We start from the raw sequence: 16,895 nt of genomic DNA, 5'->3' as shown, positions 1-16,895 counted from the left end.
CAGCACAACTTTGAAAGTAGCAGTCATTTTGCTTGGGCATTGAAAAGCGGAAATAATTGAGCAGGCTGAATCAGTACAATGAAAGTGTGAGGTATATTGTCAAAAGACTGTGGTGAACGCACAATTACAAAATTGGAACACTAGAAAGGAGCATGAAACATACTATATATATATATATATATATTAGGGGTGTGAATTGCCTAGTACCTGGCGATTCAATTCATAGGTCACGATTCGATTTGATCCCGATACGAATCTATAAATAGATTATTGCGATTTTTTTAAAACTTAAATTTTGAAAATACTAATCAGTAAACTTGTACATGTACACTGTAAGATTTGTATGAAAATGTATTTATTTATCTGAAAATTCAGGCTTATAACTGAGCCACTGCATTTAACAAACAGGTTGCAGTCTGTTTCATTTTGAACAGCACTGAAATAAAATATTAAGGCTTAATGTTCCATTAATATAACATTCTTCCATGCTTAACGTGTGAATGCTAACCCTAAGTAAAAAGTTTTGTTGAATATTCTCATAAAAAATTGATGTTTAAAAATCGATTTGGCTGCATATCGAATCAATTAGAGAATTACGCGCTGCGATATCGCGATATATTGCCGAATTTATTTTTCTAGCACCCCTAATATATATATATATGGAGAGAGAGAGAAAGAATAGTAGTAGTGTATAGTATAAAATATTTTTATAATAAAACAGTATTTTCTATAACTACTCACTTACTACTTTTAAGGCATTTATGCAATGGTTAAATTCCAACTCCTTACTTTGCACAGTGACCTTGTCCATCTCTCTCATCTCTCTTTCATTTGCGTGCGTGCGCGGCCACGCACTTGGGGGCTCGGCCCTACGTAATGGCGTCGGGAGCGCGCGCGAGACTTAAAGCAACGCGTAGTCCCGTGTTGATGTGTCGCAGATTCAAAAAAGTGAGCCACGAGAACACTGCGTGAGGCGACCCGAACATCGAGACGCATCGGAGGCGTTTCAGTGGCCCGAAACGAAAATTTTTCTCCTTTTGAAGGTGTTTCTTTTCGCTCCTCCTCCCAATTTCGCCTAAACGGAGGCTGCTTGTTTGGAGCGGGGATGGAGCTGTCATCCATTGGAGACCAAGTGTTTGCAGTGGAGTCCATCACGAAGAAAAGAGTCCGAAAGGTGCGCTCCGACACTTTAATCTACTCCACTCAACTTACATAACTTATTTTCCGTGTGCTTTTCGCCACAGAGGAGCCTGGTGCGTCCGCGAACGCGAAACTAGGCCACGCACTTTCCATTCACTCCAAGACACGTTCAAACTCTTATTTTCGTTTCTTGCGGAGGACATACATACTGTTTCGTTTCATTTGTGGAGGACATACGCGCTCTTTTTTGTCATTTCTGGAAGTTGAGTGTTGTCTCGCTGCTGTGCCGTGCAGAGATGCTGCAGCATGTTTGTGCAGGAGCCCACGCAGATGTATTACACGGCGAGAAGGGGGCGTGTACGTGCACTCGTGTGCAAGGTGGCTGAACAAACGCAGGCACGTTGTTTTTGTGTTGCTCCCAAGCAGCGCGTTTTAATTAATACGCATTTACTTAAAAAAAAATACAAATAAAAAAATACGCAGCTAACTTCTTGTTTACATAAAGTTGTGTGGTTATCGTAGTACGCAGCGGAGGCTCCAATTGTTCAGCACTCGTGACGTAAAGGTTGCGCAACAGCACGTTGTTTACATGTTCCCGAAGCCCCACCTATTTGAGCCCCGCACGTACGGTGTAGGGTTCTGGAAGAGTCGCTCGTGTGACCGTGCACCGTCACGTCACGCGCGACTCTGAAAAGAGAGAGAGCGCGAGACCGAAAGAGGCCGCTCACTGACGTCATTCCTCAGAAGAACGCCATTTGACAAGGGGAATAATACTCCCGCCTCCCCGCATACACACACTTTATTTAAAGTGGCAGACATCATCACACGCAATAAAGTACACGCTGTACTTTTAAGGGTTTAAGGAATTATATACCCTCAAAGGTAATGATTTGTACGTATACTTGTACCTTCATGTAGATCAAGGTGATGTAGTGGTGGCCATGCATGTCAGCCTCATATTTGAAAGCTGACTTCAGGATGTAGGGGCTTTTTATTTTTTAATTAATTGCAAGAACCCCCACTACACAAACGAGCTTTAATTGCCTTTATATTAACTTTGACTTACTGTCATTAACTCTCTGCGGAGTTGGTTGAACACTTAATAAAATAAGCTTCAACACCGATTGTCAATATTGGCCTTGAAAAATCTGTACGTTGGGTCATTCGTATCTCAAGGCAGCACTCCACACTCGCTCTTAAAGGAATACTTGACTCATAGAGCCATCTTCAGCAGTACATTTTTTTTTTGTCTAGAATTAATTTGATAACTTCATTTTTTTATGTACAATTAATACATTGCTAATTTAAAGGGATATTTGACTCATTGATCCATTTTCAACAGTAAGAAGATATTTTGTCTATAATTAATGTGATAACTAAAAAAGACACTGAGAAATGAAATGTTGAAAATTCTTTCCCTTGTTGGAATTTTCCAAATATGATTGTTTTCAATGGCTGACAATTCAGTATGCAGTGGAGATGACAGGACCCCCCCCCCCCCCCCTCTAAGAAAGCGTGTTTTTCTGTGTTCAACTTTGTGTGGCATCTCCTCTATATTCCATTCTCCTTCTCTGTGTGTGCAGGGTAATGTGGAGTACCTGCTAAAGTGGCAGGGATGGTCCCCAAAGTGAGTAATCACTGAGTCATCACCCGATGACATCATCCCTTTTAATATACGCTCACATCCAGCTCGCTGACTGACCTGCTTCCATAGGAAGATGACGAATGTTAATGTGTGCTTGTGTGGGCGTTGGCAGGTACAGCACTTGGGAGCCCGAGGAAAACATTTTGGACCCTCGCCTGGTCCTGGCCTACGAGGAGAAGTGAGTGAAGTCCACTTTGTCAAAGGCTGCAGGATTTATTTATTTATTGTTGTTCTTTTGCTCATATCTTTGTCTTTTTTTCTTTGGTGATGTTCAGTCAGCAGAAGATCAGAGCTCAGGCCTATCGCAAGAAAGGTCTCAGACCCAGAAGCCTCGTCCTGCGGGTAAACTAAGATTTGCATATTTTCTTATGTGATTTCAAGTCATGGCTGGGCTGGCTTACATTTACATCTAGGGTTGAATTTGTGTCAGAAAAGTTACAGAACTGGGGTCACTATTTTGAATCCAATCTCCCAAGTTTTACCTTTCAAAGTAATCCTTCTGGAGTCTAAACACACTTTCAAAACTAGTTTCAAACTAGTTGTCCTGCCACAAAAATGTTTCCTCTTCTCACGCACTGAAGACAGCAGGATTTGTTGCTGGGTGATCATCTGGCCCACATTTAGTTTGGGCTTGAAATGTATCTATTGTGACCCCGTCCTGGAACTTTTTGGACACAGCTTGTCCATCATCACTTATATGTATAAAATGTGGACATTATATGATTATTAATATTCATATCACAGATAAAGCATTTTTTTTTAAATCACTTAGGGAGCTAAAATTTCACCCAGATTGTCCAAACATGTTGAAGTTCAAAATGGCTCAGCCTCCAACCATCATTTTTTAATTACTATTGTCGTTATTTTATGTCAAAGCCAAATATTTATAATGTGAAAGGGGTAATTGTGCAAAATTTGGACCCATTGACCCCCATTATAAATCATAATTTTGCATGTTTTTTGATGCACTGTACATCTGATGAGTTATAGTGCATTTCCCATCATTACACAATTTGTCCCTTCAGTGGGGCCTCAACTAAAGATGGAAAATAAGAAATGTGAGTTGAGTCTTCACTGCCATTGACGGCTATAGACGTCAACAATTCATTTGAACTATTTCTATTAGTTTAACATTTTTTTCCACTTTTGTTAACAAGAGTATGAAAACCTAGAATTTGTTTTTATTGTACATTTACAACAGATATAAAATTTGTGATTAATCGTGAGTTAACTATTGAAGTCATGCGATTAATTAGCATCAAAAATTTAAATCGCCTGACACGATTAAAAAAGAAAAAGTAAAAACAAAATATTATTAAAAACTAGGGACATCAGGCGATTAAATTTTTTAATCATAATTAATCAAATGACTTCACTAGTTAACTCACTATTAATCACACATTTTATATCTGTTTTAAATGTACAATAAAACAAATTCTAGGTTTCCACGCTCTTGTTAACAAAAGTGGATTTTTTTTTAAACTAATAGAAATAGTTCAAATGAATTTTTGACGTCTATAGCAGTGAATGAGTTAAAAATCTACCAGGTGGCGCTAGAGAGCTACATATCATTTTTGCTTCAGCTGACATATATATTTGCCATGTGACCATAGTTGCACCAAAACAAGCCGGCCGGGATTGATAGGACAGGTATGTGTGTGTGTGTGTGTGTGTGTGTGTGTGTGTGTGTGTGTGTGTGTGTGTGTGGATGCAGTAACACTCACGCACACACGTGTATGTGTGTGACATGTGTGTGTGTGCGCGTGCATGGTCAAAGTGATAATTCTGGACAAAATGTGTTCTATGTACATTATAGTTATTTTTGCTGAGTGCACACTATTGCTTTTAAAGTTAAAGTACCACTGATTGTGGGGCGAAATTCATTCTCCGCATTTTTATTGTCCGTAGAGTGCATAAAAAAATAAATACAAAAAAAACTACATATGTATGGATAGGTCTGATGCCACTGAACATTTTGAGGGGTTGAAAGTAAATGAAAATATTCAGAAATGACTTAGTTATCACACTTACAAAGAGCGTCCAAATTTGGGACAAAATACCGCATATGGGGTAAAAAAGTTTTACCTGCCCCCAGGGTTAAATCTCAGATTTTTTGCAATGTTGCGAATGCATATTTGTAGATTGGGCACTAATTATGTAAAAAAAAAAATGAAAAAATAAATAAAAAGAAGCTGTGTCTCTACCTAGTGTGCTACAATCTCCTTATCTCCTCATGTGTGCCCTTCCAGAACATCTTCGCCATGGACCTCCGGAGCGCCCACAAGGCCCCGGACAAACCTCCGTCCCGGCTTCGCCTCTCGCTCACCCGCGCCATGAGCACGGATGTGGACCATGTGGAGCGGAGAAGCGCGTACTGTCGCTCGGCAAGGAGGAGGAGGAAGCAGCTGGCGTCCAACAGAACCGTCGGGCCCTGCGAGAAGAAGGTGGAGGACTGGGAGGACACCAGTGAAGAAGAGAAGCAAGGGCCCGAAATAGAGGAGAGACGGGCAGACAGTTTATATGGTTGGTTGGTTTTATACAGTCATTTATAGTGGCATGTGGGCTCCCTCTTGTGGTACGCAAATTAATTACTTCCTAAATATAGTTCAGTTATATTTAACTTTTCAGTACATTTACATTTCATATTTCTTTTTTTAATGTTGGTCATGATGATGGCGTTATGATAGAGCTAGGAGAGCTAATTATGTTTTGTATATGGTCTATTTGACTGAAAGTGAACTTTATGCCTTCAAGGTCATTCTGAGTGCAGCTCGCCGCCCGTACTGGAGCGACAAGATCTCGAGATGGACGTGGAGGAGAACGGCACCAAAACGTGGCCGGACCTGCAAGATGGCAGCGCGGGAACAGTTGCGTGCAACCAAAAGGACAGTAACTCGGTACTCGACGACGAAGTGGCGGATGCGGTTACCGCAGGCGGCAGGTCAGACGGTGAAACAGAGGAGGAGGAGGAGGAGGCGCGGTCAGGGTCAGAGAGTCTCGACGTGTGCCTGAAAAACGACATGACCTCAGTGGTAGCGGGCGGAGTCCACAATCAGAACGTTACCACAACGACGACAGACGCTCAATCAGAGCATCCTGGGAAGGTGATCACGACCGAGGTGACCATTAATTCGCTGACGGTGTCTTTTAAAGAGGCGACCGAGGCGGAGGGCTTCTTTAAGGAATGCTAGGTGAAGGCACATCCATTCAAAAACAGTAATCAAACTCGCCACTCATTTTGTAAATCGTCGTGTATGTAACATGTTTACAAAGATAAATTCCTGCTGAGAAGACATTATAGCCTTTGAATTGAGAAATGAGTGGTGATTTTTATTATTGAGGATCTTTTATTCGGAATTTGAGAGAGACAGCGGTCAAACAACTCCTTTCTTCCATGCAGCTACTTTTGATTTTTACTATCGATGTTTATTATTATTATTTTTGGGGGTAGGAATTCCGGAGAGTCTGGTAGCGAGACACAGGTCAACAAACTCACTTCTTCCATGCACTTACTTGTTACTAAAAGTGTCTGAAAGACTCAACGCTCACATCCTCTATGTTCTTATAGATGTCTCATTTCATTAGCCTTTCTTACAAATATGTTTAGCAAAGACATTGCCACCTGGATCCGAGTTTATTTCTGTCTCCACAGAAATAAAACAAAGAGAAGTAATGAGTGCTGCTCGTATGAAGGAAGAGGGATGCACAAAAAAAGAAGCGCTGTTGTGTTTGCTGTCTGTTTGTCCGTTTTAAGTACTATAAATGCTACTTGGTTCTATTTTTGTATTACCAGTTGATAGTTCACTCTTTACACTACTCGCCTTTGTGCTTTTCTCAAAGGAAGCTGTATCGTTTTACACTGCTGCTGTTTTGCTTTGTACAATAATGTACACTAAGCAGATGTGCATTAGATCAGACAGTAGAGAGCCTTTGTTATTTATTGCATGTCATGTGTATAAGCTAAGCGAACCTACTGTGTCTGAATTTTGTCGTTTCTCGGAAGAAAAAACATTTTTATTTCAACTGACTTTCCAATAAACATGAACTGAAAGTATGACCTTTCAGAATGCATGTATTTATTTATCGCTCAGCTGGTATAATAATTACTTTGGTGGTCATTATAGACATAGGTACGTTAAAATAGGGCAGCATGGTAGATAAGCATTTATGCCTCTGTTTGTGTTTTTTGGGCTACCCAGTTCAAGCGAAAAATGATTGTATCCTTAAGTTGATTAAGAGACCACAATGCCTGAGGAAAAGCAACCAATCAGAGACAGCTGGCGCGACTATAAAGGTGTCAATAAATCTGTCATGCAAAAACATTTAGACTTATAGTATTAAATGGTGCTTTTTTTTGTTTTGGTAGTAACGTCAGTGCAAGGCTGATTTTTCACAGATAATTTTAATGAAGTTCTACAATTACAACCCCATTTCTGTCTTTTTAAAATGTCCAACTCCCACTTTAATTGAAGACTAAAATATCCATAGGTGTAAATGTGAGCATTAATGATTGTCGATAGCAGTAGTGGGTAAAGTACAGTCCACTGCATTCTTTCATCTGGCTGACCATAGACTTTAAAATATTAAGTCCTGTAGTACGTGTTGCATTATTTTAGCCAATTCCCCCTATGTGAAATTGGTCAATTCGTATCTACTAATTGGCTGAGTTATTATAAAAAATAAAATTAAAGTAATTGTAAAATATGCAATTTTACATACAGTATGTATTTTTCTCATTAAACAACGACTTTATTTATTTGACAAGAAACCAAGAGCAGCAGCAACTACATTTACCATCAATGGTTATTTTATAGCCATTAATATTTATTTAAGAATACCCGATAAAAATCTTGAATTGAACAAAATAGGCTTCTATCATTTAATTTGAGTCAATCAGGAAAAGAAGAAGACGAAGTAGTGGGAACCTCAGAAGACAAACGAGGTGTCGCTTCAACGTTTCAGGTTTCGCTTGTAGATGTTTACATCCCCACTAGAGGGCGCGTTGTTCTTAAAAATGCATCGTATTGACTCCGTGCCAATGGCCTGTTAATTAAGAGCTCAGTGTGTTTGATAAAAGTCAATTATACTCCTTTATGTGCAAGTCGTGACCACCAGAGAGCAAACAAGTGACAACACTGTCAGTGGAAAGGATTATAGGATTAACACTGCACAATTGAATACTGTACTGTACAAGGTGACTTCCTGCTGCATCTATCTGGATCTGAGACAGTTGACCTAATAATGTGGTAACTTTCACTTTCAAGCTGCTCTACTTCAAAGCAGCAACAGTATAGCTACTGACAGCATCGAGATTTAAAAACTCAAAAAGCAGCAGAAAAAAATCAGTCATGGAGGATGATCGACACTGCCAAGCATTTATTTCAATGTTTTTGTTCTCCGACTCTTTTGTTCTACTCAATGAGCTCATTCACAAAATTCAAAATTTAAAGCAGCTGCACTTCTCATTCGTGCAGTTTGTTGGAGCTTGAATGGCGCCCTGAGTGAGAACCCCTTTTGTGCCCTCCACATCGCTTCTATAAGGTGGCCAATTCCCGATCCAAACACCAATGAATGATCTATTTACATGCCACGATGCCAAATTGAAAATGATTTCACGTAGCATTTTGGTTTCCTTCGGAAATACCACAGAGTGCAGCTGCACATATTGCACATCCCAGAAACCACCACTGACGACTGTGATGGGTCAGTGAGTATTCAGGAGACTAGACTGCCTGCGAGATGACTCAAGTGTGTTATGCTTTTTTAATACAGAAGGTAAAAATGTAACGATAACCGATCAATCAGGGCCGTAGGAAACAATTTCAACAAATGGTACAAGAGTCAATAGTAAAAAGTTTGATGTATTTGTGTGAAAAAAAAATCACGGAAATGTCAGCAGCCAACAAGGCTTTTAGCCTATTGCCATTTGGCCCAAATGTGTCATCAGTGCAAAATACAGCGACACACCACTGTAGCGCACATGCTAGCAACAAGTTAACTGGAGAGAAGTGTATTTTCCAAAAACAAAACAAAAACAATTGAATGCTGCTGTTAAAAACCTAGCTAACAATACGGTTTGGTGTGGACATTCACAGCATTAAATGGACAAACATGTTGGAGAGCTTGTGATAAACCTGACTATAGAAGGGGATCGTTAACATGTGTGTGTGTGTGTGTGTCAAGTGCTGTACAGGATGCATGTGCCAATCACTATAATATCATGCAACGTCTCTGAGTGCTCTTCTTGCTCTTCTTGTTGCTGCGGTTGGTCTCCTTGTATCTTCTGATCTCTCTCACCAGCGAATAGAAGGCTTCCTCCACGCCCTGCCGGGAACACAAACGCAAAACGGGGCTCACGTTGATGTCGACGTGTGCAAAACGTACCACCGTCACGGCCGCGCACCTGTCTGGTTTTGGCCGAGGTCTCGACAAAGGGCACGCCGTAGCTTCGGGCCAGTTCCTGCGCCTGTCGCGTCTCCACCGAGCGTGAGCTCAAGTCACTCTTGTTGCCCACCAGCACCATGGGAACGCTGTCGCTGTCCTTCACCCTGTTGATCTGCTCTCTGGAGGGACGACACCATTTCCATTCACAATTGTTCATCCATTTTTTTTTGGGGGGGGGGGGGGTTGTATTTTGGATGACAATTTATGATCTCAAATTCAGAGATATTAATCACTTCTATGGCATACGTGTGGTCAGATGACCGACATTGTGGTACACAAAGACGTGAGCATCTAACAGCATGCGCGACTGTCACATCCTTTTGTACCATTTCCCAGGATGTTGAATCATGAAGTAAAAAGGCATCACGAGTACAAATATAACCCAAAAAAGTGAGATTAAATCGAAACCCGTCCATGTCAGTTCAGACACTTTCTATTAGTTTCATTTCAACGATCACAAGACTGCAACGATACAAAAGTGTGAAGGTTTTGTTCTATTTTGGTGCATTTAGTTTCGAACTAAGGTCCAAAAAAACAAACACACAACCATAATATCAAACGCTAGTTCAAAGACACTTCTGAGCAAATCTGTCAAGGAACTTTCAAAGACTCGTCGCTCCTTTAACACATTTGCATACATGACGTAGCTGACGTCACGTTGCATGTGCATGGAGACGTCATCGGATGTTTTACTGCTTTTATTTTGAAGAGAAACAACAGAACAGCGCAACACCACCACCCACAAACATACATATTTGGATGACATCATAAGATACATAAAACTTTATCTAAAAATGTTTACCCTCAATGCACATATATGACTCATGATGTTTTATCTCTTCACTTCGGACGATCAGTCGAGATTGATCTGTTAAGATTTGTCAACTGCTGACATCATGGCCTCTGGAAGACAACTCCGCAGTGGGAAAGTGGTCAGCGATGCGAGTGAACGGGACGAGCCAGCTGAGAAGAGAAGAAAGGTGGCAACTACTGCCACGAGGTCATTCAGTGATGTGCATCTCATTGGGCAACCCAGCTCCGGCATCAGGAGCTAAAGTTTAAGTACCGCTGATTGTCACACCCACCCAAGTGGGGCGAAATTCTTTCTCCGCATTTGACCCATCCCGTAAGGGAGCGGTGAGCAGCAGCAGGAGCCGCGCTCGGGAATCATTGGGTGAGCTTAACAGATCAATCTTAACTGACCATCTGAAATGAAAAGATGAAGCATAATTAGTGATCATATGTGATATGCAGTAATATGTGGCGGCCGCGGCTCAGGGTGTGGAGATGGTCGTTCAGTAACCAGAAGGTCGGCTGTTGGATCCCCGCTCTCCCCAAGTCATGTGTCAAGGCCCTTCGCACACATTGCCTCCAGTGCTACTCACGGTGGTGTATGGAAGGTGCGAATGTTTGGTGGTGGTCGGAGGCGCACATTGGCAGCCTGCTCCAGGGCAGCTGTGGCTACTTAAGTAGCTTACCGCCACCACAGTGCAAATGTGTGAGCGCACGGATAATGTAACCACTGTGGAGCGTCTTTTGAGTATCTGATTAGATAGAAAAGCTCTATATAAATCCGATGCATCATTATTATTATTATTATTAGTAGTAGTAGTACAGGCCAAAAGTTTGGACACACACACTTCTCATTCAATTTGTTTACTTTATTCTCATGACTATTTAAGTGGTAGATTCTCACTGAAGGCATCAAAACTAAGAATGAACACGTGGAGTTATGTAAAAGGTGAAAAAAGGTAAAAATACTGAAAACACGTTTTATATTCTAGTTTCTTCAACATAGCCAGATTTTGCTCTGATGACTGCTTTGCACACTCTTGGCATTCTCACCTCTGGGAACTCCTTCAACAAAACCATTTTCAATACCAAGAGGGTGCAAAAAAATAATCAGAGCAAAGAGTGACTATTTTGAAGAAACTACAATATAAAATATGTTTTCATTTTTTTTTTAAACTCTTTTACTGCCAAAAACGTTAAATAACGTTTAGTAAAAACCCACAGAGCGGCGCCATAGACGTTAAAAGACGTTCACTATGTTTTTTTTTGTTTTTTTGGGGAAACGGGTGGAGGAAAGCCTTGGCCAGCTGTGCTGAAAGTATCAAGCAGATCTAGTTAGTATAATGACTCGTTTTGGCCCCTAGATGGCAGCGGTGACTCTCTTTGGACAAGATTGGGTGGGCGTCAGTAGAAGGCGTGAGGCGGAGCTAGAGTGTTGAGGGGACAATGGCTGATGAAGCAACAATGGCGACCGGTTGCAAGCAGCTCACGCTTAAGCATTTTTTTCAAAGACGGAAAGCATCAATCAATACTAAAAAGCGCATTGATGTCGACGATGATGATGATGGTGACTCCGAGCTTGACGCCGAAGTTGGAAGCGTTGACGCGACCGTTATGATCGTAAAGCCTCACCGGCTAGCGATGCTAACGCCGGAAAACGCGGAGCACAACCGAGCACTTCTGCACAATCGGACAATGGAGAGTACCCCGAGTCCAATGCATATTCATCGGAGGAGCGGGTACAGTCTGATCACGGAGAAGACACTGGTTCTGGACTACGATGCCACCATGAATGGAGTGGATAAGATGGATCAGAACATCTACCACCCGGTATAGGAACTGAAGGACATGAGGAAGCCAGACGTAACACCACCGTAACGTAACCGTATCATGATCCTGATAGTAGACTTGATGGCAACATGGCCAAACACACACTGCAGTATATACTTGCTATTCCCCGGAAAAAAAGGCCATCATGAAAGTGTGGCGTCTGCACGCAAAGAGGCAATCGCAGTGAAACTAATCTGTTGTGCAAATCCTGTTGCGTCTCCTTGCACGCAGGGGAGTGTTACAAAAAGAAAAACTGTCGTTGAAACATCCACATAATTGTAAATAGCACCACAGTTGCACACATTTGTAAATAGTTTGCCAAATTGTTGTCAAATTGTTACACTGCTGAATGTAAATAAACGTATTTTGCTATGAAAAAACACTTTTTCATTCTTGGTGTTAGTGTTTTATAGAAGTAAAGCACTATTTAGGTGTTTGTGGCATCATTCATGGACAAAAAGAAGTGTAAAATTCACTAGAGTGCATGAAATAATATCGTTTCACTAAAAGCTTGATTTCTCCGTATTTTGGTCCAAAACGAGCGCATTTGGGCGAAACTAACCATTTTCTATTGTTGATTACTGAAGAACGGAATAAGGTAGAAACACTTTCTGATGAAAGATGAGAGTTCAGTCTTTCATTTGGTAGTACGTGTGTTTCCATAGTCCAAACAGAACATTTTCTGTGGACCTTGAAAGATCAGTCAAAATGCTTAAATCGTCTGGCACTCACAGCATCCCTTTTCTCAAAACGTCTGGCAGTCAAAGAGTTAAGTACCGGTACATAACTCCACATGTGTTCTTTCTTAGTTGTGATGTCTTCAGTGAGAATCTACAATGTATAGAATCATTGCATGAGGAGGTGTGTCCAGACTTTAGGCCTGTACTGTATGTGCATTAACAGTAACATTTTTAGATCATATGATGTCATCCTTTCCAAGCATAAAAAATATGTATGTTTGTGCATTCAAATGAAATACAATGTACACAGGTGTTCATGTGTTTACCACCATATGCAAGAAACATTTTATTAGCTTTCATTTGGTACCACTTACAATGCCATAACACCAACCTCTGGAAAGCTACAATGAAAACTAGGACATATCTCAAATTTTGCAGTGTTTTTGAAAAACGTCAATAGTAAAACTACATGGCTCTTGAGGTCCAAGATCAAAATAACTGGTGTTATGTATTTATTTTAGACCATGTGGGAATAAGATCAGTTTGCATATGTTTGATGAAAAAGGTCCAATTTGAAGAGGTCCACCCCCGCACCCACCAAAAAAATACATAAATACAAACATTACAAATTACAATTGCCCATAAGCAAATCTTAAAGCATAAATTAGGGGTGTCATCCGATTAGAATTTTCAATTGTAATTAATCGCATGACTTCAATAGTTAACTCACAATTAATCACAAATTCTGTTCTGAATGTACAATAAAATGCACAATATATATTTTTTAAACTTTTCATACTCTTGTTAACATAGAAGTGGGAAAATGTTAGACTAATAGAAATATGGCTGCATCTTTTAGCCATTGATACAGTCATTTCATAATAATTCATAAAACTGAGTCATTTTTTATTTGTGTTGTCATAATTCTGCCACTAGATGGCATAATTGCATGTGTAAGACGTTGGTGACAGCTCAGTGCATTTTTCATTTCATATTAAGAGCTATCTAATGTTTAACATGAAGTAACTTGTGAAATTCTGCACATTTTTTAAAATTGTAAAATACAACTTGAGCCCAGTCTCCACAAATATATGCGTTATTATTACATTTATTACTGCTAAATTTTGACGTGGACGTGTCTGCTGCATTGCGACTGGAATCATTGATCACGCGTAAAAAAAAAAGTGGCGTTAAAGGAACTTTAAATTAACTCAAAAATGTTGACACCCCTATCTTAAATGCACCTCAGACTATGACAAGCGTTCTGAGACGATCTGAATGTTGCGAAAAGTGTCTTGTACCTGTACAAGTGCACGTCCTCGAAGGACTTGGTGTTGTTGATGGCGTAGACGCAGAGGAAGCCCTCCCCCGTCCTCATGTATTGGTCCCTCATGGCGCTGTACTCCTCCTGACCCGCAGTGTCCAGGATGTCCAGCAGACACGTCTCCCCGTCGATCACCACCTGCTTCCTGTACGAGTCCTGCAGCACACAAGGACGCGAGCCGTTGGGATGCCGCACCTCACGCAAGTCATTTCCATTTCAGTGTGCCGTTGTGAGATCACCGGGCGGGCCGCGGTATGCATCAATTCTCCAACGTCACCTCTTGTATATTGATATCACAAAATAACCGCTCTGTGTTGTGTGAAACACTGATACAGGTTTGCTTTGTGACGTCACCAGTTGAGCTGATTTCAACTTTCGGTGGTCTCGGACAATCAGATGTCAAATGTATCATGCTTATTAACGCATCCTGGGAAAGTGCGTCAGCCCGTTTGTCAAACTGCGAGACTCTTTCATGGTCTTGGAGATCCAGATTACTGATAGTTGAAGAATTTAAAAGGACGTTAACAGGTTTAACAGCATCAAAAACAATATACTACCGCCTACTTCCTCTTCATGCTCAACTAAAACGAGCAGCTTCTCTCTTTGTATTGTCATGACAACAGACGCTATCTTGTCAAGTGTAATGAATGCCCCGATCCCAACAATCACTTTGGGGGTTTTGATAGCGTGAATGGATATGTTTGGATATGGTATGTATTACTGTTGAAAACTTAGTCATGTCTTTTTGTGCTGTGAAAGATGAGTACCTTAGCTTAACCTGTTTAAAGATCTACTCCACAGGATAAGAGGTTCAGTCTTCAGATAATGGATGGACATACTGAAATATTAAATGTTACTCATCAAATGCATGGGCAATGATGGAATATAAGAGGAGAGATATAAAAGGGGGAGATTATTAAGCATACACACACAGAACATAGGCAAGAAATAAACATAACTCCTACATGCTCTAGCCATATTTCTAGTCTAAAAGCAAACTATACAAATATATTTCAAATGGATTGGATATAAATTAACTAATAAAAGGAGGAAAAGCCTTAAAATGGTCTTCTTTTGGTATATAACAAAAACAACAACTGCCATTTGAACAGGGATGTGTAGACTTTTTGGACCTCCTTTGTTAATAGTATTGACTGCAATGATTGCATTAATCTAAATAAGTATATCAATTAAATACATACGACTGTTTTTTTCATATCAATACTTTTGGCAATGGGTGCCCTTTTATGGCTTGAACACTTCAAGAATGTCCGTAGACATGCCTAAAAATGGGTTGTTATGTACAAAGTACAACACATCAATCAGCAATGCATGTATTAAGGACCTTGAAAGAGCTTTAAAACAAACCAAATCATCTTTTTAAATGGCGTAGTTTCAAAGATTAGAGATGTTTAAAGTCAAGAAGTAATTTGCCTCTATCACTCTAATTAGGAGGTTCAGAACAAAAATAAGTTGTGTTCTGGTATTTGCCTTCCATTTCCAACCACACTTCAAAAGTTGTAGAAAATCAGAGGTGAAGGGATCATTGTCGGGTTTAAAGTAATTTCATTTATTCGACCGATTGTAATCTCTCAAGGGGACATTCCATTTACACTGCTGCATTTGTGTTGCACGCCCTAACACATAGAACTAAATCCCACTCATACAGGCGTGCAAAGAGACGTCAGAGTGAGTGCATTTACATTGCAGCCTTATATGAACGTCACAGGTGCATGTCGTGAGTCCCACCTCGATGGTTGGATCATATTCATCCACAAAGTGATTCTGGATGAGCTGGATGGTGAGAGCGCTCTTCCCCACGCCTCCTGCGCCGACCACCACAAGCTTGTACTCGGTCATGCCTGCAAACTGACGCGAAAGCAAATTAGCGACCACTTGGAAGACAGCTGATGATATCTGATACAGCGCCGTGACATGGCGACCCAGATTTAACTTGAACACCCATGCCCATACATGTTGACTCTTAACTTACGTCACTACCGTAGCTGCGCTAAAGTCCGCGTTATGCAAGAAACCAGGCTTACCTTTAGTATATGATTTGTTAACAGCGTGTGAGTTCACAGGTCCGGAGTTCACGCGTAAATGTATGACACTAGCTTGCTACATAGCGTTAGCCTGAAGACTATTTCCTTCCTCAAACCGCACTCCAAAAACAAAATACTTTAAGCCCTCGAGCCGTTTACAAAGCTAAAGTCAAAAAGTCAAGATTTATGACGACTAACTGATGGTTAACTACATCTAAATGTTAAAGTTGTAAATAAACACCAGACCACCACAACATCAGATGTAGCCTTCATTAAACCTCCATTGTGAATCATTGCAAAAGTCAAAATGATTGCGTTAATCCTCACGCTAAACGACCAATAGGGCGAGGACTCTACAACAGACGTTAATTTTGTCCAATCATACTGGAGATTTTCATATTAGTCCCGCCTATTTACAAACTGGTGTCCAATCATGCATTGAAATGGCTACAGTTGGGCGTGGTCTCTGGAGATCCATCGACCGTCACTGTATTTACTGCACTTAGATTTGTCAGTGTACAGTACTACGGTGGTGGTAAGCAACGAACTACAAATACTTCGTTACTCTACTGAACTGTACTTTACTTCAGTACTCACGTTATGACTTGTTACTTAGGCTATTCTCTCATCATTTGAAAATGAGTAAGTGTACTGTGTCTAAACAGACTAAGTAATTTTTTTAAACATCCACAGATAGCAGAACGACGTTAAAAAATGGGGGGGACTAAAAAAATGAAATAAAGCGCGGAGATATTCCTCATGGCTTTTTAGGTCATAATTGTTTGATGTGTGTTCCCGACAACTATCACAGAATTGCATATTAATACAACATATTTTGTGTGCATAAATGTTTTTTTGTTTTTATCTGTTGTTTTGACTTATCTAAATGGGTATTTTATATATTTGACTCAAACATTAATTTATTTATTTATTTATTACTTTTGTACTTAAGTAGCCACGTTAAGTCTGTATTTTTTAACTCATAGAGTTGAATC

At 40.4% G+C, this 16,895-nt stretch overlaps 2 protein-coding genes across 3 annotated transcripts; one reads left to right on the top strand and one right to left on the bottom strand.

Annotated features, from left to right (window-relative positions):
• The first annotated feature begins 877 nt into the window (after nucleotides 1-877).
• cbx7a (chromobox homolog 7a) lies at nucleotides 878-6,842 on the top strand. The gene is made up of 6 exons (XM_086091162.1): nucleotides 878-1,174; nucleotides 2,724-2,767; nucleotides 2,898-2,963; nucleotides 3,061-3,127; nucleotides 5,035-5,308; nucleotides 5,540-6,842. Exons 1-6 carry the CDS (start codon nucleotides 1,106-1,108, stop codon nucleotides 5,974-5,976), a joined length of 957 nt encoding a protein of 318 aa, XP_085947288.1. The 5' UTR covers nucleotides 878-1,105; the 3' UTR covers nucleotides 5,977-6,842.
• A 1,297-nt stretch (nucleotides 6,843-8,139) lies between these two features.
• Nucleotides 8,140-16,202, bottom strand: LOC147182464 (GTPase KRas). Of its 2 annotated transcripts, none has more exons than XM_086091265.1 (5): nucleotides 15,901-16,202; nucleotides 15,605-15,724; nucleotides 13,833-14,011; nucleotides 9,189-9,348; nucleotides 8,140-9,109 (listed from the first exon to the last, which is right to left on the bottom strand). In XM_086091265.1, exons 2-5 carry the CDS (start codon nucleotides 15,713-15,715, stop codon nucleotides 8,996-8,998), a joined length of 564 nt encoding a protein of 187 aa, XP_085947391.1. In that variant the 5' UTR covers nucleotides 15,716-15,724; nucleotides 15,901-16,202; the 3' UTR covers nucleotides 8,140-8,995. The 2 variants fall into 2 exon arrangements, with proteins under 2 accessions (XP_085947391.1, XP_085947473.1); XM_086091347.1 differs by having other exon boundaries at nucleotides 15,605-15,717.
• Between the last annotated feature and the right edge of the window lie 693 nt (nucleotides 16,203-16,895).

The sequence above is a fragment of the Leptonotus elevatus genome, chromosome 1, assembly GCF_054856555.1.
Source record: "Leptonotus elevatus isolate MCC_2025b chromosome 1, RoL_Lele_1.0, whole genome shotgun sequence".
NCBI lineage: Eukaryota > Metazoa > Chordata > Actinopteri > Syngnathiformes > Syngnathidae > Leptonotus > Leptonotus elevatus.
This window is presented reverse-complemented; position numbering and strand designations above follow the sequence as displayed.